Source organism: Trichosurus vulpecula, chromosome 2 (genome assembly GCF_011100635.1).
Source record: "Trichosurus vulpecula isolate mTriVul1 chromosome 2, mTriVul1.pri, whole genome shotgun sequence".
In the NCBI taxonomy this organism is placed as follows: domain Eukaryota; kingdom Metazoa; phylum Chordata; class Mammalia; order Diprotodontia; family Phalangeridae; genus Trichosurus; species Trichosurus vulpecula.
Window position 1 is genome coordinate 381,542,590 of NC_050574.1, and position 26,582 is coordinate 381,569,171.

Consider the following 26,582-nt stretch of genomic DNA (forward strand, 5'->3'; position numbering starts at 1 on the left):
AAAAAAAACTTAAGTATAATCCTATAGTGGAAGGGGAATGGACTTTTATGATAGGATCAGAAATGAGTAGATATTTTGAAATGAAAATGCAGGAGAAAGAGAGAGGTTTATTCATTTGTTCAATTGGAAGGCAATATGGGAATAATTTGTTTATATGCCAAATAAGAGGAAAAAAGAAATGTCTCCTCAGAATCCTAATATCTCAAAGGGACACAAAGAAAGATAAATAATACAGACTAAGAAACTAGAGGTGATTTTGTCTGTTTTGATGGTATTGGAAGATGCAAATAGGAGAGATAAGCAATCATATTGACGGGAAAGAAAGAGAAAGAGGAGAGGGATTACTATCATAGAACAGAGCTACATAAGATAAAGAGTATTCAAATAGTGGGCATCCCGTGAATCTCACTATCACCTGAACCAAACAAAGGAATATTAAGCACAATAAGACAGACAGACAGATAGAGACTAAGGTATAGAAATCATTAAACTCAAAAAGGAAATGGGAGAGGAAAAGGGAGGAAGGCAGGGGATTTAAGAGAGAAGGCATGATAGGCAAAGGAATAATGATAAGTGAAACAAATTCCAAAATGGATGCAAAGGGTGTGAAGGGGAGATTAAAAGAAAAAGAAGGAAATATTAAAATGTCATCAGAGGCAGGGTAAGGGGAAGAATACAGAAGCAATATAGCAAAAACAGACCACTTCACTAATAGATCACAGGTGACAGGCAAAGTCCCTCTCTTTAACACTTTCTTCTTATTTGTAGGTGAGAAGTTGAGAACAAAGGGAGGAAAATAGACAAGAATGCAGGATTTAGAGAAATAGACAATTAATAGTCATAAGTATAAGTGCAAATGAGATTAGCACACCCATAAAATGGAAAAACATAGCAAAACAGATTAAAGAGCCAAACCAAAACTATGCCACTTATCAGAAACACACTTGAAATACAGATATACAGAAATACAAATAAAATAAGGGACTGGGGGAAAAAATCTATTATGGTTAATATGAATTCAAAAAAGAAGGGGTAGCAATCACAATTAAAGGTAAGGTTATAGGAAATATAGACATGATTAAAAAAAGAGATAATCAAGGAAAGTATATTATGTTTAAAGGCACTAAAGGTAATAAGTCAATATCAACTGAATATATATGCACTAAGTTGCTTTGTACTTAAATTTTTAAAGAAAAACAATCAAATTACTGGGAGAAATATAAAGTAAAACTGTCACAATGGAGGACTTGATTGTATCCCTTTCAGATGTAGATGAACCCAATCAAAAGATAAACAAGAAAGCAATTAAGGCTCAGAATAGAACTTTTAAAATATTAGAAACAACAAATCTCTGGAGATTACCAAATAGCAAAAGCAAGGAATTTCAATACTTCTCAGCCATTCATGGCACCTTTAAAAAAAACTAACCATGTAAGAGGGAGAAGGCATAAAGATCTCATCAAAATTTCCTTATCACAATGCAAGAAAATATTCAATAAAGAGAATGAATTGAAAGGCAATTAGAGGAATATAATTTTAAAGGACTATGGGTAAAAGAAAAATTATAGAAAATTTCATCTAAGAAAACTACAATAATTAGACAATATACCAAAACTCATGAGATGTAGCTAAAGCAGTTCTTAGAAGAAAAAAAAATCTGTTTTCATCAACTAAGGAAAAAAAACATCAGCCAATTGGGTATTTGACTAGACTAAAAAAAATTAGGACAGTAACAAAAAAAAAAGCAAATAAACACCAAAGTAGAAATTCTGAAAATTAAAAAAAAAATAATAAAACTGTACATGGAAAAAAACCACCCTTCTGAACTGATAAGGAGGAAGCTCTATTTTTACATTTATTTTTAAATAACAAAATAGATAAATGGCAAATCTTAAAAAGTGAGAAAAATGAAATGGTTCTTATCAAAAATTTAAAAGGAATATTTTCAATAATTAAAATGGAAATAAAGGAAATTAACAAAAGCTATTTTACCCAATTATATCCAAACAAAAAAAGGAAATGGAGCAACACTTTAAAATATTAAAATATCAAGATTAACAAAAAACCTAATTGTTTAAATAACTTAATATCAGGAAAAAATTGAACTTATCAATGAGCTTCCAAAGAAAAAAAAATCCAGCATCACGTGGATTTACAAGCGAATTCTAATAAGTAGTCACAGAACAACAATTCATTTCTAAGGGGTTAGAATACAATGTTACAACTGAAGTCAGGAAGACTTAATTTTGAATTTGACCTCAGTCACTTACCAGATGTGTGACCCTGGACAAGTCACTTAATTTCTCTTTGCCTTAGTTTCCATATTTGTAAAATGGGGATGATAATATTACCTACTTCCCAGGGTTGTTGTGAGGATAAAATGATATGCTATTTGTAAAGTACTTTATAAGACTTAAAGCACTATATAAATGCTAGCTATTGTTTTTATGATTATTATTATTCCAATATTGCATAAGCTGTTTGCAAAAGTTATAAGAGGCCCAAGAATCTAACCCAAGGGTTTATTTAAATTCTTGATTAAACCTATCATTTAAATGCTCTCAGGGCTGTTACTGAACAATCTTCTTGGCAAAAGCAATGCTAACGGAAAAGAAAAAGAAATGAAAATTATAGGTCCTACCCCTAAAGTATCAGCAAAAGGAAAGGAAAGGGGGAAGGGGCAAGAAAGACAGAAATCAGAATTTTTATGCTGTTTTTCCTCCTTTCAGAAGAAATCATGTCTCAGATCTCAACAACCTGGTTCATGTGGAAGGTTGTGTTACATCTCTGCAGTTCACAGAAAGTCTCCTAATGCGAGGTGATTGTGATTAGCCAACGAAGCAGAGTAGACCAGAAATATCACGGACACAGCACAAAGGATAACACCTCCAGCACAGTCAAAGAATCTTCTATTAATGCAAGACTGAAAATAACCAAGAGCATCAGGGCCACATAACAGATGATGACACAGAACAATTCTTCATAATATATCAATGCAGTAAAGTGACTAAGATTGTAAGCCTCTTATTTGCAATCTCTGCCAGGATCCAAGTTGATTCTGAGGCTCTCCCAGTATCACCATCCACTCAGTATTCACTCAAACACCCATTAAAAAACTTCCCCTCGAAATATGATATACAGGCAATGGGGTATAGAAATCTATCTTGCCCTACAGTAAAATAGAAGAGAAGGGGATGGGGGTGGGGTGATAGAAGGGAGGGCAGATTGGGGAAAGGGGTAATCAGAATGCATGCTGTCTTGAGGTAGGGGGAGGGGAGAGATGGGGAGAAAATTTAGAACTCAAAATCTTGTAGAAATGAATGCTGAATTAATAAAAAGACAAAAAAAACTTCCCCTCTCTGAGAGTCATATCAGGGGGCTGATACAAAATCTTAGCCTCGTTAGAGGCCTCTACAGATGGACTGGACCCTTATTCCACAGAGGCTAAAATAATTATTCCTTCATCCACAACCAGGAACACAGAATTATCACCAAGTCAGCTAGAGGATCTCTCTTATTCCCAAATACACATCCATCACAGTTACACCGTGATAGTTTCACCTCACCACATACTATCAAGAAGGCAAGGCACCTTCCAACAAGGCCACTGCTTGGTCCCCAAGCCCTTTCTGGGAAAGTTTTAAAAAGCATCCCACAGGAAAGGAATCCTGTCAGAGAAGGTGACTTGAATTTGTTCTCCAGGGTATACAGAGCTCTCTGAATGGGGCAAGGACCCTAAGACCAAAGCAACTCTGGAAATGGAATACAGGTTGGAGAGGGTCAGTAGAGCTATGTCCAAAAATCAGCCCATTATTATCAAGTAAGTCTTCTTAGAGGTTAGATCCCAGAAACCACTGAACCAGAAAGTCTTTCCCCTTCCTAGGATGGTGTTGATTGGCCAGAAATTTGGCTTCAGAAAGATTGGAAACCCGACTTGAGGAGTCAGGAAAATAATTATGCAACTGCTGATTGATTAGCAGCAACAAACATTTTTTTGCTAATATCGGTGTGTCATTTAGCCATTTGAAGACAGGTTGGGGGGGTCACTCTAGTTAGGTGGGTGTTCTAACTGGAATCAAAAACCCAGTTAGTGTGAGAAATAATTCATTAGAACACTTACTCTATTTCAATCTGCATTAATCAATTTTATATTTTACATATATCATATAAGGATAATTGGATAAGATAGGTTCTTATAGTAGGCCTTTATAGCAGGCCTCAAACTTTAATGTAATGTTCGCTACTTATTTACCAGTTACAAAACTCACTTGTACAACCATAAGAATACTGACAAGATATTTCCCTCCTGTTTTGCTCAAATTCCACATCCAAACCCAGTGTGGGTGGGATACTTGATTCTTTGGAAAGTCCTCCAAAGGACCTCTGAACCATGACCACTTAGTCAGCAGCGATGTCTAATTCTTCATCCAACCTGTGAGTCCCTTGTCATTTTTGGCCCTCAAGAGCAAGGTCTAACAACCAATAAGATTTTCTATTTTACCATGCCTCTTTTGTATATTTGGGTATCGAACTCTATGAAAACAAAGTCCTGGGGACCAGGGGCATCTCGGATCATGATGAAGATCTGAGATGCACTTCATTAGAGGGTTCCATGGACCCTTTAATAAATGATATTTGCTTGGAACTCTGCCTCAGTGGCTTTTCTTGCAGATTGGACAATTTTTGACCCCACATTATATACAAATACGTGCCTTACAGTTAAGAGGATCACGTGGTTCTATGCTCAGCAAAACATAACATCAACCACCCCAATGTCCGGATTAGAAATGGACCCACTCCCCAAACTGTAGTATTCTTGTAAGGGCTCTAACCTAGTTATTTAGCACATGATGTCTCTAACAGTTGGTGTCATGACCCACAAACAACTGTAAGCAATGGAAGGCATCAAAAGATTCCTCTTATTGGTCTTGTTCCCAGAATGAGAGCCTTTGATTACCCAGTACTGTTTTCTCCAGGCCAGAGACCACTTAGCTAGACCTACTATCACTGCTTAGGAATTTGGAAATAGAGGTCTCTCACATGCCAACCATGAAACCTGAAGCTCAGCCCACTAGAACTTGCCAAGAACCCCACTTCCTAGGGCATCTAATTATCAGAATAGTAACTCCCTTAGTCCACCTGGCTACACCTGTCTCCTAGCAGATGTAGCCATCAATTGCCCAGGAAAAAAATGAGTTACCTCAATAGCCAGTTCTTTAAAGAGTCAGGGTGGGAGGGAATTCAGCTAAGATGAGGTGGGGTTCAAGGGTCTGTCCTTAGTTACTGGCATAGAGACTAAGTTTATGAAGGGCATGAACATCAGAGGGAGCCAGGTGTGACTTTGAATCTAGCATTTCCATTTGTATTCCAAGAGAAGCCTCCTATACTCTACCAATCTCATTACAGAAATTGACTCTAGACAAAGGGTGACTCGTGACCCAGTATCATCTGTTTAGTAGCAACTAGGGACCAGCAATATGCAAATGACAGCTTTTCAAAAGTGGTTGTTTGGGGAAACTTGAGCTCCAGAAGCCTATTGCTTATTCCATCTACCTCTTGGTGCCAAAGGCTTCATTGAGCATAGTCTTTCTGGACACTGACCTCCAGAAACATGGACCTTGCAGGATCATATGAGCCCAAAGGGAAAGACTGAAGCACAGCCAGCTCTAGATATTCTAGAGCTGTAGCCTGCTCTGCGTCCCACTTGAAAGAGACAGATTTGGTAAATGGGCACTATAGGGATACTGAAGTAGAGAATGTGGGTTCTCTAAAACCTTAATAGTTAAATCAGTCAAAAAATAGACCTCCTTCTTAGACTGTTAATAAAAAATGTCAGTGGGGCAGCTAGGTGGTACAGTGGATAAAGCACCTAGACCTGGAATCAAGAGAACCCGAGTTCAAATTTGGCATCAGATACTTACTAGCTACGTGAGCTGGGGCAAGTCACTTAACCCCAAATGGGGGAGGAGGAGGAAGAAGAAAAAGAACAAGGAAGAGGAAAAGAAGAAAGAAAGGGGAGTAGCAGTGGGGAATGCTAGCAGTTGCTTGTGTTAACCAGACCAGAACTGCTCTAATCTGGGGGTGGCCAGAGTCAAACAAAGCAAGCCAGAGGCAGGAGAGTCAGGCCACAAACAGGAGTTTAATTTCAAAGTGAGGAAACGCTTGCAAAGAAGTCCTCCCGAGGGCTTGCTGGGGCAAAGGCAGGTCTTTCTTATATACATAAAAAACCACAAGTGGGCTGGACCTTGACATAAATTCTCAGCCATTCCTACAACAGGCTCATGCGTAGACAATGCAGGCATTCCTGGGTCCTGCGGGAACAGTCTTCAAGTTGATTGTCTCACAGATACAAACAGAACCAGAGTTAGTGTGGAGGGAACAGGAGTACAGTACCTGCTTCAGTTCATTTAGCTGTCATAAGAAACAGGGATTGTGAGAATGTTAAGAGGTGTGATGGATGGTTCTCAGGCCTCTGGGAAACAAGGGGAGCTCCAAACATAAATCTCTCAGCAAACACCTGGTGCTGGTCAAAGCAATACACTTTGCCAGAGGGTGAGATCACATAGAATGCAAAGGATTATTGTTATGCCAAGCTCAGGTCACAGCCTGATTGCTGGGCCTTAGCTCTCAGAAACAGGGTGTCTCCAAATACCTTGATGGTGGAGTTTTTTTTTTTTCCTGTGTTTTGTTTTCTGGACCATTTCTAGAATCCTCTGGGCTTTCTCTACCCAACCTGTACTGGACTGGACCCTGGATTTTCTTAGGGTTGATTTCTTTCCTCATATGAATCATCATCTGATTTAAGGCTTCTGCCACCATGGCCTTATCTGGCCTAGTCAACATCATGTCATCAGTGTAATCATTCACAGCAATGCCTTCAGGAAGGAAGGTTTCTTTAGGGTCAGTGTGAGAAAGGCTCCAAGTGGCCCTTGGAAAGGACTGTATATCAGACTGCTTCCCGGGTGAAAGCAAGCTGCTCCTGACTAATCTCAGCCACAGGAATGGAGAGGGGGCAGCATTAGTGAGGTCAATAACTGCATATCACTGCCCTTGGGCCAGGGTTACTTGTTGTATAACATTCACAAGGTCAGGAACAGCTGTAGTGATGAACTTTATTCAGCTTCTTTTTTTCCCACGTAAGCTGTCAAGGGTCATCTGCTTTCCTAACAGGTGACACAGGATTATTGTAAGGGGACGTAGGATAAGAAAAATATTCCAGTTTCCACCATCTCCATCGCTGGATCTGATATTGTTTGGTGTGAACTACATGGAGTGGTTCTGGGTAACTCCAAGGGTTTTCATTTGGCTTCACCCACAGTAACCTGCATAAATGATGCTGAGAGGGCCCCCAAGATCCTGACCCCCAAGAGCACATCTTTCTTCCATGGTCTGCTCTCTTGTATCAGTAAGGCAATAATAACAACGCAGATGATAATTGTCAAAATGCCTATGTGGTTCGATATCACAAAGTATTCGAGACTCTCCACATAGAAGGTAGAAGAAGTAAACCATCTATTCAGACACCAGAGAACCAGATCCCACAAGCCATTTATCCAATTTATCAGAGCAGTAAAACATTCAGTACATAATATCACAACATGGAGCCTCACCATCCCTAAATCTCTCCAACCCCCTGCTGGGGTCTTCCCCAAAACACATTCACAGTACAGCTAAGTCAGCCTGTTAGGCTCTAACTATCACGACGGCGGCCATTAGCAGCCATTAGCAGCTGTAACTGCTCATTAGCGCTCTCTCTCTCTCTCAGCATTTTCTGTGACACACTTTCCTTTTCCTGTTAGGAAAGCTCCTCCTACCACATGTAACTTAGATTTCCTGTGATGTAAGCAGGTCACATGGCCTATTAATGGGTGGGAAAGATCTTCAAATCTAAATTGCTAGTACACCTCTCTATGCTCCTCCAAATAATCTGAAAAAGGCAGGGTCTTGAGAAGACGCTTTAGGCTAAAGTAGGGCTGAAGGATCCTTACAGCCTTGTTGCTAAATTCCCCTTTACAGTTTTACAAGCATCCTCATGAGCTTGACATCAATTGCTTCCTTACTAAGCCCATGTTTCAGGACCCATACACAAAGCTCCTCCAGGAAAGGGAGGTATTACCACCTATCAGGGCAGCAGACTCTGTGACTCCTACCCACATTTGCCAGAGTCTATTTGCAGTGACAACAGTACTCGCCCAGAAAACAGTTGTCCTCAACTCCTGGTCAAATTTCACCAAGCCATCAGCTCTCATCTTTGCAGTGGTATGGCATGGTGGACCCAGAGCCAAAGTCTGAAGCTATTCTGTCATCGTTCCACTGAGAAAGTAGGCTGAATTGCCCCTGAGGCAGGCTGGTCATAGGGTGTAGCATTCTATGATCAAACCCACTTCCTTTAGGTACTTTGCTCCCTCCCATATAGATCCCCATGGGAGCTAGCTGTGACGGTCATTCATCTTTATGGGGCCCTCTCTCAGCCACCTAAAAAAGCAAGAAAAGGTAGGCCCTGTCTAGCGATTCTAATAAATGCAGTTGACTGTAACAATAAATCCTCAGATAGCTTTCCTGCCAGCCTGTGGAAATCCTCCTGAGAGAGAATCTCAGCATGGGCTCAGTAAACACCACATAGTCAGGAGTCACTGTTTCAATGATTCATCAGGTTTCTATTTGAACTTCTCATGCAACCTGCCAATTCCTTACTGATGGCCTACCTACCTTCTGCTCCCTCAGCTCATGGAATCACCCTCCTCCCTAGAGCAGTAATAAAATTATTCTGGGGCTTTTAGTCACACAGGGAGTGTCCAAGTCTTTTTCTCATTTCCTGTCTCACGGTTCAATCTCATTGAGATGCGGTTGGAGTGGAACCTCTACAACCAGAACCTCTTGGTCTGAGACCAAGAGATATATATGTCTCTAGCTCTATCAGGTAATGCCACTTTACTTACAGAGTCAGCTCCATTAGTGGCTCCTCAGCTTTCACTTCAAGCTGAGATCTCTGTCTCTAGTTGCTTAATAAACTAATTTAGCTAACTTTTAGGCCTCTTATACTAGCTGTCCAACTTCTGTTGGAGGCTCAACAACAAGAGAATGCAGGGCTTGGCACTTTCTTTACCCTGTTTCAAGTGGCTTCCTCCAGAATCCACAGAGCAAATTGCTTAGTGAGTGGCAGCTTGCTTCCTGTCCCATGTAGAGGACTCCCTATCCATGATCATATGACTAATACCACCATGCAGTATCTAACGAACCATTCATCCCACCCTTTGTATTTGCAATGCTCTTCCCACAACTCAACCACAATGTGATGCGTGGGAACACCTCACCTTGTCCCAGTTACCAGCTATGCCACATGTTAAGGGTAAGCATGAAATGTAACACTCATAAGTTAATGACCAGTTGACAAAAGGTTTACTTTCCCCTAACATAGTAAGGATATGCAACAAGGACAAAGTGGCCCTTTGTTTCTAGAGATACATCATTCTCCACATAGAAATTCATCTAGTTATGGTGACTCATGGTTTTCAGGTGTCCATCAGATCGGAGGGGCAATCAGTGGATGGAACTTTTTATGCTCTTAGATCACCTGGAATCTGTGTCAAACAGAATCCGGTGACAGTTTTGCTTCCTTTTAGGGAAAGCTAATCCCTATTGCATGCCTGTTGAGGGAGTAAACTGGATAGATCTTGTCACCCAGATAGATATTGTCATGACAACCATATGAAAAAATTCTCCATACCACTAAAAACTAGAGAAATTAAATGGAAATAACTCTGAAGTTCCACCTCACATCCATCAGAATGGTAAAGATGATAAAAAGGGAAAATTACAATTTTTGGAGGAACTTTGTGAAAGTGTATTTTTGGCTAAGTTTTGAATTGGCCGAGCTATTTTGGAAAACTATACATACCATATGACTCAGCAGACCACTACTGGGCCTATACTATGAGGAAACCAAAGAAAGAAGAAGAGTACCCATATCTATTAAAATATTTATAGCAGCTCGCTTTGTAGTGGCTCCTCCCAAAAACAGAAGAATTTACCTACCTATTGAGGGATGGCTAAGCAAATTACCAATAAGGAGGGTAATAGAATATTTTTGTGAATAAACTGATAAAATGGACAGTTTCAGGAGAAACTAGGAAGAAATTTTTGAACTGATGTGAAATAAAGTAAGCATAATTAGAAGAACAATTTATACTATCGAAACATTATGAACAACTTTGAAAGACTTTAGAATTCTGATCAACAAGATAGGGACGTGACAAACATGGGAAGTTGTTTTGACTCTGCATTATTTGTTAGGAGGATATCTTTTTTTTAATTGTTCATTGAAGGAGGAGTGGAAAAGGAGAGAAATAAATGCTTTTTAATAAGGAAGAAATAATAAAATTAAATTTTTAAAATACAAATAACTTTGAAAAAACTCTACACCATCCATTCTTTGTGCCACTTACATCACCATCACCTACATAACACCTAAGAGGTTTTAAAAAAAAGACAAAAAGAACCTATATGTGCAAACATATTTACAGCAACACATTTTGTTGTAGCAAAGAATTAGAAATAAAGTAAGCATTCACCAACTAGGGAATGACTGAACAAATGGAACATTATTGAGCTGTAAGAAATGACCAAAGGAGTAGAATGAAAGAAACATAGGAAAACTTGTACAAAATTATGGCAAGTAAGATGAATAGAACCAGGAGAACTATTTATACAAGGACTAAAACACTGTAAAGTTAAACAACATTAAAGACTTAAGAGAACACCAATCAATACAATGAATAACAAATCACAACTCCAGATGAAGCATACCTCCTATTTCTTGTTGGAAAGCTCACAAACTGGAAGTGCAAAATGAAAGTATATCTACATACACAAACACACATATACACATAAATTTTAAGACACAACCAGTACAACACAAGTTTGTTTAGCTTTACTATACTTTTGTTACAAGGGAATTTTTTTTGTAAGGGGGTGAAGAGCTCGGGGAAAGAGTTGAAAGGTAGTGACAAGGCTACAAAAAATTTTAAGGAGAAGACAGGAAAGAAAAGAGCATCAATATACAATTTTTAAAAATATACAAAGCAGACAAGTAGAGACTTAAGGAGGGGAGTAAGGAGGAAGGGAGAGAGACAATAAGTCAACATTAATATTGCCATATATAATTTAATATAAATTTAAAGGAACAAACTATTTGTAATAGATTTGCAGTTTAATGAAGAATTTGTCTTTTCTAGCCTTTGTACATGGAAATGTTCATGTTTATTGATGATTTTCTAGTTTATAATAAGGAAAAAATGTCTAAATTCAGTACAGCCAGTTGTTTTTCAAGAGCCATAAAAGTACAAAGAGGAGAAAGAAATACAATTTTTATTTATCTAATTATTTTCTTAATTTATAAATTTTGTTTTCATATAAATCATCTCCCCAAAACTTTGCAAATAAACTAAGCTCGCTCTCTCTCTCTCTCTCTCTCTCTCTCTATATATATATATATATATATGTGTGTGTGTGTGTGTGTGTGTGTATGTGTGTGTGTGTATATATATACATATATATATTCAATCAATCAACAAACATTTATTAAGTGCCTACCATGTGCCAAGTACTATGTTAGGTACAAAGGAGAAAAACACAAAAGTGAGACAGTTACTGTGGTCAAGATCCTTGTATTCTCCTAGGTTAAATCATGTTCACAGAAAAGTAACTATAATATTTCTACAAAATCTATACAAAAACATTCATGAAAAAGAGCTGAGTAAAATTGCATAAAAGTGATGCTGACTGGTGAAACTTTACACTTTTGCAGTTTACTATTGTTAGAGAAAAAATTGTATGCAGTATTTAATCATCCAACTGTATTTAAAGTCTTATTTAAAATGTCCCATTACTACCTCCTGAATATTATTTTTAAATCTCTATTATTTGTAGTGTTAAACTTTTACAAAGTTATCCAATTTAGAAGTAAAAAAAAAAAAGCTATCTCTACTTGCTGCTATACCTCTTAACCTGTATTTAAAAAAAAAAGATAATGCCAAATTAAGTAGAAATTTTTTTCCCTTTATCTCTTCCTCCTTACACTATGGTACCAATGTTGTCCATTGTGCACAACCTAAGTTTTATTGCTGTTTGATATTTATTGTAGTACTAACTTACATAGTTATAGTAATTCTTTGGGTGTTGTCTTCTTTATCCTATACCACTTCACACAATTTCTATGTTTCTACAACATTCCATATTTCTATTAATCGCTTTTACAACAGCTTTGGGGGGAGTCCAGACCTATGATTAGAACAGTGTAGGAATCTTATAATGATGAACTTCCTCTACCAATGTAAATCTGCATCTGCTTTACAACATGTAGTCTTAGCAAGTTGCCTCAGTCACTGAGACTATTGCTTGTTCATATATTATTCCTACAGATACAGTAATGTTCTAATACCTTCATTTAGCACATTTACCACAGCTATTCCCTAATAAATGGTAACACAGTCCAAGAATCCAGAAAATTTTAACAATGAACTTGGAATACACACAATACATTAGAAACACTGGTTTTCATTATAAAAATTAGAGAAAATGGACTTACCAAACTTCCAAAGAAAGAGAGTTGCAATCACAGCACCAATTAATATTACTCCAATGCCAAGTGCAATACATACAATTTTCTTAGCCCCTAGAATAAGGTGGGAAAAGGAAAGCATGAAACAAAGCCAGACTATCATAATCCCAATTCCTCACATTATAACTTGTTAAAAATACAGTGACTTTTAAAAGCTTAATTTCCTATTCTTGTTAAAATGTTTCTTAAGAATTAAAAAAAATAAACTGGATACACACCTCTTTACCTGCCTATCCACATCATCAGCAATAAAATCATGCTTTATTTGTATGAAGAGCAAGAAGCAAAGACAGATTATTAAAAGTACTTCAATGGATCCATGGTCTCATCACTGTGGGTAGAATCTAAATGCTTACAGATCTTAAACCATCCAAATCTTCTCATGCTATGGATTTCACCCACAGATATACCTAAGCTAGAAGCTTTCCTTAAGGTTACCAGAACTAAACTCTTAGAAATAAGTAACTATATATGTTGCATTAATTAGATATGTTGCATTTAAAGAGCCCCCTCCAAAAAAGTAAAATGTATGAGAATGAAAATTCTCTACTAGAATGGTAAACTATTACTAAGCAAGAGCAAACATTAATAAGTAAACATGTATTTTTAGGAAATCTGAGTACTATGTGAATATTACAATGACCATACAGAGATAACAAACCCAAGGCAGAAAAAAAAAATCAACTCACCAACATTTATTCAGGAAATGATTGGTAGAAACAACAGTATGAAACAGAAAAAACACTGAACCTGGAATTTTGACCTGGGTTCTAAATACTATAACAATAAAAAGCTTAAAATATACAGTTGCTTAGGATTTCAAGTGGTATTCTCAACCCTGAGCGTTAAATACTGGTAACATTTTTATTTTAGGGAAATTATGTCATCTCTCTGCATATTAGTTTCATGTTCAACAAAAATAAGGGACTATATAGTTTCTGTTCTAGTTCTAATATTCCATGCCTCTATAATTCTGATTTTAGAGCTTGGTCCATGCAAAGGGGAGGCAGGGAGACAGAACAGGGAAGAGAGGGTGGTGGAGGGAGGGAGAGGGAGGGAGAGAGAGGGAGAGAGAGGGAAGGGGGTGGTATAGAGAGGGGGGAGAGGAGGGGAGAGAGAGACAGAGAGAAAGAAAGATGGAGAGAGAGACAGAGAGACAAAGAGAGAGACAGAGAGAGACAGAGAGAGAGACAGAGAGAGAGAGAACACCTAGGTACCACAGTGGATAGAGCTTCCAGCATGGAGTCAGGAAGACCCAAGTTCAAATGTGTCCTCAGATACTTCTGTATCTGGGCAAGTCATTGAACTGTGTTTGCCTCAAAATATGAAAAAAAAGGGGGGGCTGATTTTAGATTCTGAAGATTTGGGTTGCATTCTGGGATCCATTCCTATTATTTATGTCATCCTGGGCAAGTCATTTAATTTCTCTGAATAACATTTCCTATTATGAAAAAAGATAATAATATTACAGTATTATCTCATTGGGTTGTTATGAGGAAACTAAAGTAATAGAAATGTGAGCAATTATGTTCGTTCCTCTTGGAAAATTAAAAAATCTCCTACTTGTAGTACTATAATAACTACAGCTCACTCTTAGAGTATCTTAAGTTTACAAGGCACTATACTTAAAACAGTCCTATAAATCAGATACTACAAGTATATGTCTGTTTTAATGATAAAACAGAGACTTCAGAAATTATACTAAGAAAGCAGCTCTGACTTTTATTTGGAACTAAAGAACATATTTTCACCCAAAACTCAAAGGAAAGTAGAAATACAAACCAAGATATCACCAGAAGCAATACAATATTGGAGCTAAAAGCATAAAGATAAGCAAGCTTCTGATTTTATAATGAGGACACTAAGAATGAGATAAGCAAAATGACTTATCCAAGGTCACATTTACCTAAGCAGTAGTATAGCAGAAAGAGTTCTGGACTTAAGGTCAAGAGAGATTGCAGCTCAAATTCTACCTGTGACATGCCATGGGCAAGCCATTTAATTTCTCAGAGCCTTAGCTTTCCCAATGTGTAAAATAGGAATAATGCCTATACAGTATCTACCTAATGATACCTTGATGATATTAAAACCAGAAAATGTAAGCACTCTATAAAATTTAAAGTATTATCTGTCAGCTATTACTCATGACATTAAGTAGATGGAATATAACTAGAAACCAGCCCAACATTTACTTGGAGGAATGAGTAAAACCTTCTTCAATCTTATTCTCCAGAAGAATATAAAAGAGGAAGTGGTTAGGCTTTGAATAGAATATAAGGGAAGGGGATATCAGTCCTTTTCTTAATCGCCTCTCAATCCCTCCTGGTAAAAGTTAACTTTAGGCAAAATTAATCCTCTAGGTAACATTCCTGGCAAATGTTTAAAAGGGGGCTTTCCAAAATACAAACCTAGGTGATCCTACATAGTGTGTGCTTTCTGTCCTTCCCATATGGAGATGATGATGTTGACAAACAATAGAAGGGCATATGCTTTTACAAGTGTTATTGTAATTCTCAGCACTTGGGAAAGTTTTTCATTCTTTATTTGTAGAAAAGATGAAGAAGTGGTTTAAAAATAATTCAAATCCACAGTTAGGTGGATTTGGAACTGGTTGAATTTCCAGAACCAAGTAGTTAGATGCGCTTTGGATGGATGGATGGATCCTTTTAGAAAGATGCCTCCAATGGAGTACCTCTAGGGACCTATGCCCTGTGCCGTTTAACATTTTTATAAATAATTTGGATAAAGGCATATAAGGTATATTTATCAAATTAGTTGGTGATGCAAAACCACTAGGGATAATGAAACACAATAGGACATCCAAATGGCAAAAGACTAAAAATTGGGCTGAATCAAATATGAAACAACTTAATAGGAATAAAGAAAGTCAACTTCAAAAGAATCTTCAAAATACAAGATGCAGGAGGTATGATGGATATTGGTTTGTCAGAAAAAAATGCCAGTGATTTTCATGGATTGAAAGCTGAATGTGTCAGCACTCTTACATGGCAGCTCTAAAAGTTAATGCAATTCTGGCCTATATTAGGACAGGCAGAGCTTCCACAAACAAAGAGATAAAAGTTGTCTCTGCCCTGGTCAGTACTTAGAGATTTGTATTCAATTCTGGTCACCGTATTATAAGAAGAGTGATAACCTGGAACACACCCAAAGGAAGGTAACCAGGATGGTGAAGGATCTCAAATTGATACCATAAGATAGGTTGAAAGAACTAGGGATATTTAGTCTGTAAGAGAGAATTAAGGTGGAAGGAAGAAAGAAGGGAATTTGTAGATCAGAGAGAATTCTGTAGCGAACAGGAAAAAAAGGAAGATGGAAGAAAAAAATGAAGGTAAAGTACAAATAAGAGAAAATGAATGAAAGAGTCACAGTCCAAACCCTAGAAATCACATTTTCTTAAAGACCCATCCCTCGACCTACCCCAGAGAAAGTTTACTATGCTGACCCCAAGGAAACAGTTCAAACCTGGAAAGGTATCACTGAAATGTTTCAGCATCAGCTGGTATTCACAAGGAAATTCAACTCATTAATACCATATTAATAGAGCTAATCTGTACATAGCACTGCGCTAGGGAAAAAGGAAGATGCCAAGGAAAAGTAAGACACAGCCCTGCTTTCCAGGCTTACGATGCTATGAGAGATAAGACATACACATCTGAGAAAGTACGGTAAGAGTGAAGCAGCATTTGACAGTGTTGGAAAATAAATGCTACGGAGTTTAACTTTGAGGGAGGTCACTGTGAGCTGATCATTTCAAGAAGGCCTATGAAAAAAAGTCAGATTTAATCTGGGTCTTACAGAGTGAATAGTATTTGAACACAGCAGAAATAGCACGAGCAAAGTTTAGAGTAGGGAAAACAGCGTGACATGGTAGAGTCTACAAAGGATTCATGTTGGGGAATTAATAGTAAGACAAGGTTCAATGGATAGGGTAGGACTATAAACTAAAGTTTCCTAAATGGCACATTTATTTAGGGAAAAAATCTAAAATGGATCATACTTGAAGTAAACAGGATCCCAGATGAAGATTTTGGTTGTAAATGGACTCCTGCTGGTGTTGAAGTATGAGTAAGAACTCTTGGAATGTACTGTGGCACTGCTGAAGGACAATATGGAGCTGGGTAAGGTACATAAGCATTAGTATTCACAAGGTGTCCTGGAGGATAGTTTTCCACTTGATAACCATGGTTTTCATAATATGGTCCAAATGCTGGTGGCCCCTAAATAATTGAGAAGGGAGAAAAAAATGCAAATTCCTTAATTGTCCTAAACAATTAAAAAAAAACATATCCAATTCTAACAAGACAAAAAAGCAATGTCTATTCTATATAGTAAAATTGATCTAACCAGAATCTTTAATATTAATTAAAATATTAGATAAATGTAATCCACTTTAAGAAGAAATAGAAAAATGAGCAGATAATGAGCTGATAAAGATTTAATTTCATCAAATTTCAGGAAGACATTTAGCAACCCTATCTCCTAGGGCTAAGAAGTGATATTCATTCTAACATGTGTTAAGTAGAAAGGCCACTTGGCATAGTGGATAGAGAGTTGGATTTGGAGGCAGTAAGATCTACCTACAAGTCCCACCTTTGACTTACACTGATGGTTTGACTCTGGGTAAGTAACTTTTCCATGTCCCAAGTAATTCTTAGAAGACTGAATTATAGAGTACATCTCAATCTATGTTAGTAGAGGTAATTCCAGAGGAGGAGGAAGAGGAAAGGGGGAGGAAGAGGAGGAGGAAGAGGAACAATGTGATAAAAGGATCAAGAATGACAGTTTCTGACTTCACTTAAATATCTGCGTACAAGATGCACACAGAAAAGCAGGAAACAAAATTAAAAGATTAAAAGAGATCTAGAAAAAGTACTCTAGAAAAGAGGGAGAGAACATTCAGCCTGGGGCTAAGAAAAGCTACAGAGAGGATGAAGCAGAGTCTGAGCCAAATCTTGAAAGAAGATAAGGATTGTTAGAGGCAGAGATGAAATAGGATTATACTGCAATCTTTGTAAAGATACTGAGCTAGGAAATGAATTGTCAAGCCCAGTTTGGCTGCAATGATGTGTGTTTAATGAAGGAGGAAAGGAACAAGAAGATATCTTTTAGCCAGATTTCGGAAGACCCTTGGACTGTTCAATTAAAGAGATTGCATTTTATCTTAGAGGCAAGAGGGAGCCAACTGGAAATGGGAGATGTCTCTCCCATTAAAATGTAAGTTCCTGTGAGGAGGGACTGCTTTTCTTGCCTTTTCTTTTTGTTTTCTGGCACCCTCAGCACTTGGAACAATGCTTGGTAGTCAGTCAGTCAGTCAGTCAACAAGCATAAGTGCTTAATAAATGCTTGTCAATTGATCTCTAATTGGGCTTTTGTCTTTTTCTATTTTATAAGGAATATTAATTGTATAGCCCCTCATAGCATCATCCTTTGCCAACATGCCAATAAATAGAATCATAGCTTTTCAGTAACTTGCCCAAGGTCAGTTTAGGTGGTAAGAAAAGCCAGGATTCAAACTCAAATCTCCAAGTTCAAATCCAGCATTCTTTTAATGTACCATACTATTTGCTTCTTCCTTCTATCTCATTCTGCCTCTCTTTCCCTAAGAGAAAGATTTACAAATATACACATTTCCCAGAAGTACTAGATCTTATTTATTGCTCTCACATTCTGATGATTTATAACTTCAATTTAAATTCAATAAACTTTTATTAAGTGCCTACTATGCGCCCAGCACTGTGCTAAGCAATGGGAATACAAAAAGAGGCAAAAGACAGTCCCTTGCCTTCAAGGAGCTTATAATCTAATTATAATTATAATGACTATAAATAATTATAATCTAAACATAATTATAATCAACATGCAAACAAATATTTACAAAACAAGCAATATATAGAATGGGAAATAATTAAAAGAGGGAAAGCATTAAAATTAAGAGGGGTTAAGGAAGTCTTCCTGTAGAGGGTAGAATTTTAGTTGACACTTAAAGGAAGGCAGGGAGGTCAGTAGTCAGGGGGGAGGTAGAGCAGTACTCCAAGCATGGTTGACAGCCAGAGAAAATGCCTGGAGCACAGAGATAGAGTGTCTTTGTGGAACACACAGGATGCCAGTGTCATCTGATCAAAGAGTAGGAGTTGGGGAGTAAAGTGTAAGAAGTCTGAAAAGATAGGAGGGGGTGGTTATAAAGGCCTTTGAATGTCAAACAGAGCATTTTATATTTGCTCCTGGAGGTAATAAGAAACATTGAAGTTTATTGAGGGGAGATGGGAGGGTTTGACATGATCAGACCTGTGTTTTAGGAAAATCACTTTAGTGGCTGAAGGGAGAATGAATTGGGGTAAGGAAAGACTTAAGGCAGGCAGATTCATCAGCAGGCTATTACAGCAATCAGTAGCTGCTTTTGGTCACGTGAGGGAAATTTAAGCAATTCTGATCATTTTCTATACATATGAACATTTCATTCTTTAGGAAAACTGAATTTTTCTGGGTAGAAAATTTTGTATTCAAAGCCCATCCCTTTATTTTCCTTAATTTTCTAGAATACTAGTAATCCTGAGGTTGATGTATTATGATCTATCTTTCAAGACTCTCCCTGTTTTCCAATTCTTTGAATAGTTAAATGATTTTTCAAATCCTATATTTCTAGTAAATCTGTATTTCCTACATTTCATGATAAGCCTTTTATTGGTTGATTTTAATGATTTCTCTAAATTTTTTTTTATTATAAACCCCATGCTAGTAATTTTCTTCATTATTATTTCTTGATTTGGGTGAGGAAAGGGTTTAATGTTTTTAGTTCTTGTTTAAGCTCCTTCCAGGAATTTTACTTCCTGTGTTTTTTTCCATTTAGGCTTTAAATTTGTTATTCTTTTTTTCAGGGGTTTGGGGGAAAAGAGTCTGCATTTGTGATTTCATTGCTAAAAGGAATGTGGACAGGTGTGGACACACCCCGCACCAATGCAGACCAAGGTGTCTATGATTTAATCTTTTCCTTAAAATTGTGAACTTAAGCTCAAAATAAAATGAGCATTTCCATATACATAGTTTAACAGAAAAAGACAACACTAGTGAAACTGTAGATATTTATTACATATATCTTGATACCTTAAACATAAATAATAATTTCAAAATATAATTTTCAAAGTTACTCTAGTTGTCTATGATTTTTTCTGGGCTTCCTGTCATTTTGGGGGAATTAAAAAAAGATTGCTTCAATGATTCACTTTTATTTTTTTTTTGCTACCCTATTTCTATCCCTCCTTTCCCTACCACCCATCCAAATTGGATGGGGGCAGGGAAGGGAAGGGTCAGGAAGTAAGAGACCTTACAAAAATATGCATAGTCAAACAAAATAGATTCCTGCATTAGCTATGTCCAAAAGCATGTTTCTTGTCAGCATCTTTGTTCCATCATCTTTCTGTCAAGAAGCAGATAGCATAGTTCATCATCAGTTCTCCAGCACTGTGATTGGTCATTCCATTAAAAAGTTAAAGTTTTCCAAGGTGGTTTTCTTTAAAATGTTATCATGCAATCTATTCCATTTCTGCTTGCTCATTTCATTCTGCATCAGTTAAAACAGGTCTTCTGAGGTTTTTTCTGAAACCATTAGTTTCATCATTTCTTAAGGTACAATAATATTCCATTACATTCATATACCACCCTAATTGACAGGAATTGCTTAGTTTCTGGTCTTTGCTCTGAAAATTTTTTTTAAAAGTTGCCATAAACTTTTTGTACAAATGAGTCTTTTTTGTTTCTTAGATCTCCTTGGGGTTCTAGTGATGGCTGTTGTCATAGTCCTCTCTGAGAATGAAGGACAAACATCAGGAAGGTCATCACTTTGATTTGCAAGTGGTATTGCTGGGTCAAAGTCACCTTTTAATGACTTTCTGGGTGTGGTTGCAGATTTCTTTCCGGAATACCTACATCAGCTTGTCCAAGTCACTATCCAGCATTTCAATGAAACACTCAGAACAAGAGGTTTGAAGGAAATATGACTTTAATTAAAATCATATGCCATTAATATCAGGTAGAAGTAATTCCCATGGTGGTTCAGAAGCAATCCAAAAGACAAAAACAAATGAAACACAAGAAAGAAGCTGTTCTTTTTTTAAAAAGCAGTCAGCAAAGAGATTCCCTGGCTTCTCTAGAATCTAGACCAATGCCTAAGGGACAGATTTTATATTCTTCTTGCCCAAAGGGTCCACATTTGGGTCCTGAATCAATTCACCTGGGAACAAAGTTAACTCTACCTGCACCATTTCTGTACCACAATATCCTTGCCTACAGCCATCTCAGTGAGTATCACATTGGTATTTGCACAATGCCTGGCTAGGTACTTAATAAATGTTTATCAACTATTGACTATTACGGGAGTAGAAGGAGGTTATCTCACATCTGATTCTTGGCCCACTATACAACTAACAACATTACATTAACATGCCTGTTTTCTGTAGTACTCCAATAGGGATCATTTATGTTTTTAATCATCTTTGTCAATCTTCTGGGAGCGAGATATAAACTCAGAGTTTTTTCAATTTCACTAATTATTAGCAATTTTAAGCTAATCATAGTTATTTATAGCTTAAGAAACTACCTTTTCATATGTTCTGTCCATTAATCTAATGGAAAATGTGCAATTTAGTCTTAGACAACTGCTTAGGGGCACTGAGAAATTAAATGACTTGCCCATGATCTCATCCTAAAGAGTCAACACAGTGACTTAAACCCAGGTTTTCCTGGCTATAACATTGGTCCTCTGTCCACTACTCCGAACTGATTCTCTGATTACTTTACTCACTTAAATCTCTGATCTCATGAGAATTTACTCTAATAACACATAGAGCAAACCATCTATGCCTATTTATCCTGTGCAATTCCAATTCATATCCTCCCAAATTCACCAAAGAATGAAACACTGGAGGCATTCCTCACTTCCTCCTGTAATCATGAGGACACTAGTAGAGCATCTATTTTCTCTAGTTCTTTGGAATTCCTCATTTTATGCCATGCTGTCTCCAAGTGCTTCTCCTTTGCCCTCTACAAGCTGCTCATTTAACTTCTTGACCGGCAATGGTCTTTCAGGTCTTGCTTCCATGCTACAACACTAGTAAAATAATTATATTAAAAAGATGAGCTCCCATCTTGGGGATGGGGGAGATGAGGGAAGAAGAGAAAATTTAGAACTCCAGATCCTATAGAAGTGAATGTTGAAAACTAAAATACGTACATATTAAAAAGATGAGCCTTAGCTGTTATAGTTTCCCCCAAAAAAGTTAACAAAAAATAAAATAAGCTAACAAAAAGTGCTCTGTAATTTTCCAAAAAGCAACCCAGCTCATTTTCCTACCCTTTTTAAATTGTGAATACAGCTTGCATGGATATATGTGAATCATCTGTCCTAGATTTACATATTGTTGGACAATCACTATAGGGTGCCCATTCTGATGCATGTTGAAATCTGGACAATATTCCTCATTCGTTTGGTTTTTTTCTATATGGATTGACAGGCCAAACTCTTTTGCATAATTACAGATCTCTTCCAGGAGGCTCTGTAATGTCTTGGGGATTGATGCAGTCAACACAATGTAAGCTACCATGAGGTAAATCTCTATGGCCTTATCATCAATTGAAAATCTCTCCTCAATCTGTACTCTGACCCGGATGTCCTCCTTCATGGTGGCAAAATACTTTTCGTGAGCATATATGTCCCTGTTTTATTTCACATCTGGTAGTTATTATGAGCAGGCCATTAAACAAGGTTATTATTGCTATCACATATTGCAAAGAGTCTTGAATGAACTTAATATACAGATAGGAGTAACCTTGTAAAAGACCCCATCAGGTTCTGCCAAGTAGAATTCTGCTTTGTAATCAACAAATGCTAAGTACAATGGGATTTTATATTCTCTACATTTTTCAGTCAGTTGTGATTGATATAAATATGGTCCATTGTTGAATATCTATGAAGGCCTCCTTGTTTCTTATTGATAGCTTCATCAAGGATGCTCTCAATTTGTGTATAGATTCTGGTCCTCACAATTCTTTTGTTTTTATAGATGTGACAGTGGTCAGAGGTTATTTTCTCAGAAAAATTTTTTTGAATCAATAAAGTCTCAGATTTTTTTCCCCACTCCTTTAGTAACTTTCCCTCCTTTTAAATCATTTCCTCAATATTCTTTGTACCTTATAGTTAGTCCCTCAATGCCCTAACAATAATATCAACACCAGCAGAGATGACCTCTATATATTCTTGGTCCAATCCTGCTACTGTTCAAGTTTTTGTTCTCTTTTGTGCTATTTTTACTTTGTAGAAGTAAACAATTCAGGGACTGTGATATGTAGGCTTCAAGTGTGAGGGTTCTACTATTCTTGATGAAGAGGAATAATTTGTTGTAACAATTTTTGCAGATGCTTTCCATTTTTCTTCTTTTTGTAGTCCTTTATATGTTTTCATCCATGAATGTCCTTGGTATGACTTTCCTTAGGTAAATATCTTGCCAAGCTTTTTGGGGGGGGAGGGAGAAGGTAGGGAAAAGACTTTTCCGAATTCTTTTCTCTGTTTAAGACAATCAATCCATCATTCTTTATTGCAAGACTTTATAGACAAGTATATATTTCTAACCTGTTGTTGCCTTTGCAAGCCATCACTTTCTACTTGGCAACAAAGTCAAATATTTCCTAAGGCATTTTCAACTTACTATAGCAATTATTTTGCATTGGTTTAACTTCTCCATGAAAACATTACAGTCAGTGTTATGTTTCTTCTCTTGTCTGATACTCAGTTTTCCATTTTCAATAGCATATTTTAATAATTCTATGTTAAATATTAATTGTACATCATTTCTTTTTTATTGTTGCTGTGTTTTCTTGTTTATTATAAATTCTCTTCTTTTTTCTGATGAATTGAAGATATGACTATTCAAACAATTGATCCAGGGACAACTTCCACATCCATAAATTTTTTCCTGTGTATTTAAAGATGGTCAATTTTATTGTGAGGTCCAGTGCCTAACTTTTTTTTAAATAAGGTCTTCAAAATACTCCTATATAATATAGAATCTTTGACCACCCTCATTTCTTTCTCCTGAACCATCCCTTCCCATATATTTCCCTGCATCTTCACCTTTCCCCACCTTTACACTGAATGCACAAAGCATCAGAGAATAAGTTGACTTTATTTGAAGACCTTATTGTCTTTCTTATTATATTTCCTTTACCAGTATTAATTCTTGCTTAATTTCTTTAAATACATAATTTATAAGATTATCCTAAAGGAAAATTTGTTTCTTTTTTTCCATTTGCATTACCACTAGGTACTTTACCTCTTTTAGATGCTCCTGTAGCAGCACTTTGCTTTTTGCTCATTTTCTATTTACCGGTTCCTATTTTCTTTTTAAAATCCATTTTCTTACATTTTACTATTCATATTAATGTTTCTGGCAGGGTTTGTGAGAAGCCTGGCTCCCTTCAAATCTCTCACCCAACAATCAAAACTGGAAAGCTTCATACATACACACACACACACACACATGCATGCACACACACACACACACACACATACACACAGAGACAGAGACAAAGAGAGAGAGAGCTGAATAAAATCAGAAAACTTATTGATGTGACAGGAGGAAAGTGCTTTGTATATAGTAGTTTTAATTATTTGTATGAATTAATATATTTGTCATAAAAATTGAATTATGAATTGTTTCATTACATAATCCTCTACATTTTAATAATACCTATCATTTTAAAATTCAAACATTGATAAAATATGATCAGTTCATTAGTAAAATTAATTTTCATACAACTTTTATAAATTTTCAATAAATATCATATACATGATGTTAAATACAAAATGGGGGTGTTATATACAGAATGGTCATGATAATAATAGTACCCTCTTCACACAGTTGTTGGGAAGATAAAATGAGATAAGTAAAATGCCTTGCATTTTAAAGTTGCATATAAATTTTAGCTTCTGTAATTATGCACCTTTTATCATGTACCCTAAAAGGCAGGTCATGTCCACATGGCATGGCAGCTTAATAATTAAAACAGTATTTGTACTGTTACTTCCTGGAATATTCCTGTTAAAGTAATAACCACATATTGGCTTACTAGCATTAACTGCACTGCCAGTAACTTACCAATAAATATCTCCATAGACCAAAGAGATTAACTACAAATAGACTATCAGGAAAACAAGGAAAGCTATATGTAATCCTTAATCTTAATGGTGACAATGGTAGGAGCAAAAGGGAATAAAGACAGTATAAAAGAAAAAGAAAAGCTTGTAAACATTTTTAACCTACATCAAAGCCATTTGAGAACATGATATTAAAAAGAAATCAATCTGACACAAGTATACAGAGGTACGTATCCTATTAAAAAGCAAGATGTATTTTTAGATTTAAAAGAGAAAAACAAATAAAATGAATCTTGTTACCAGATATATAAATAGAAGAGATTGGGGAATTGGTGTCAGTCATTCTATATGTAGTTGCAATGCATTGGGAAGAAGAGACTTTCAGAGATGAAAAACAGTATCTTCTAGTTCAGTGAAAAAGGTGTGCCTTCCCCAGTTTAGAAAGAAATGTGTGGCTATGCAATAGATTTTTCTTAGTTTTCTTTCTTCTCCTATACATAAAGGAAGTCAACACACACACACACACACACACACACACACACACACACACACACCCTCATGCCCATTCTTCTCAAACTTCATCCCCCTTTTTCCACCATCTTTCCTCTTCTAATCTCTATACCCCAAACAAAATAGGAAATCATAATATGATGAGAATATACATAATGGATACCAGGATATCACATCATAGACCATACCCATTGGCATCATCACTTCATAGTTCTTACAAAATAAGTCACTCTTAAGCTGGTCTCTATGCCACTACTCACTCCTTAGACTCATCTGTAACATGGAAAATTACTGAGGAAACTAGAAAACATATATACATTTGTTCATTGTTCAAGTAAAAGATTTTAAAACCATTGCCCATGTTACCAATGGAATTGAAAGAAGCAGTTAAAGCACAAATAGCTTAAAAGGTAATAATTAACAACTTACTGAATTTAAAGCCATTCTGGTTTTAACAGCAACAGCATCAGGCAATCTGAAGTATTTGGAGAATTCTTAATGACCTAGAAGAATAAATAAAAGGAATATAATATTTGTGTAACAGTTATTCTTCTAAAGTTATCTGATTATTTCTAGCTCTGTCCTCAAAGATAGCTAACTGTAAGCACTTCATTAACTTACTTAAATTTGGAAGAAGGAAAAAACACCAATTGCTATTGACATCAATCTTCTTCATCCTCCTGTTCCCCCCAATACCAGAAGTTCATCTCTTCCCACAGAATTTTAGAGCCAGAAGGGATCTTAAATGTCCAGTCTCATCAATTATTACATGAGGAAATTGAGATCCAAAGATATTAAGCATCTTGCTCAAGGTCACACACTGAGTTGATTGCACAGTTTGTTACTAGAACCAAACTCCCCTCATTCCAAGGGCAGGGTTTTTTCCACCTCACCAATCTTGTTTATCCATTTCTGGAGAATTCAACCCAGCCATGTTACTAAAAACACTAAAATTAATCAGATTAGAGGCAGCCACTCAGATGAATTCTGCCAACATGCCCCTCCAAATAGCATTAAAATAACATTTCCGATCAAATTTTAAAGATGTAAAGTCAACAAAAAATTGGGGTGAGACATTTTTATGGCCTAAGAAAATTTAAGAGGTCAGCAGGAAAAGTCTGTATCACCAGGGTGGAGGCCTGTCTGAAGCCCACAGCCACAGCAGGGGCATTAGCAGCCACAGAATCAATAGCTTCAGGAGCTCTCAGCCCAGAGATGGTAAGGAGGTCAGAAAACCGGTCAGAAAAAAATTACAGGGGATCCCTTGCTGGCACAGGGTGCTGATGC

The 26,582-nt window shown here is 36.7% G+C and overlaps 1 protein-coding gene across 1 annotated transcript in view; it reads right to left on the minus strand.

Moving 5' to 3' along the window:
* TMPRSS2 (transmembrane serine protease 2) overlaps window positions 1–25,739 on the minus strand; it is a 73,433-nt gene extending 47,694 nt beyond the window's left edge. Inside the window, exons 1-3 of the mRNA XM_036744151.1 lie at window positions 25,725–25,739; window positions 16,638–16,857; window positions 12,587–12,673 (exon numbers count right to left, since the gene is read on the minus strand). Of these exons, the coding sequence (XP_036600046.1) occupies window positions 12,587–12,673; window positions 16,638–16,857; window positions 25,725–25,739 (322 nt within the window). The remainder of the gene's footprint in view (window positions 1–12,586; window positions 12,674–16,637; window positions 16,858–25,724) is intronic.
* Between the last annotated feature and the right edge of the window lie 843 nt (window positions 25,740–26,582).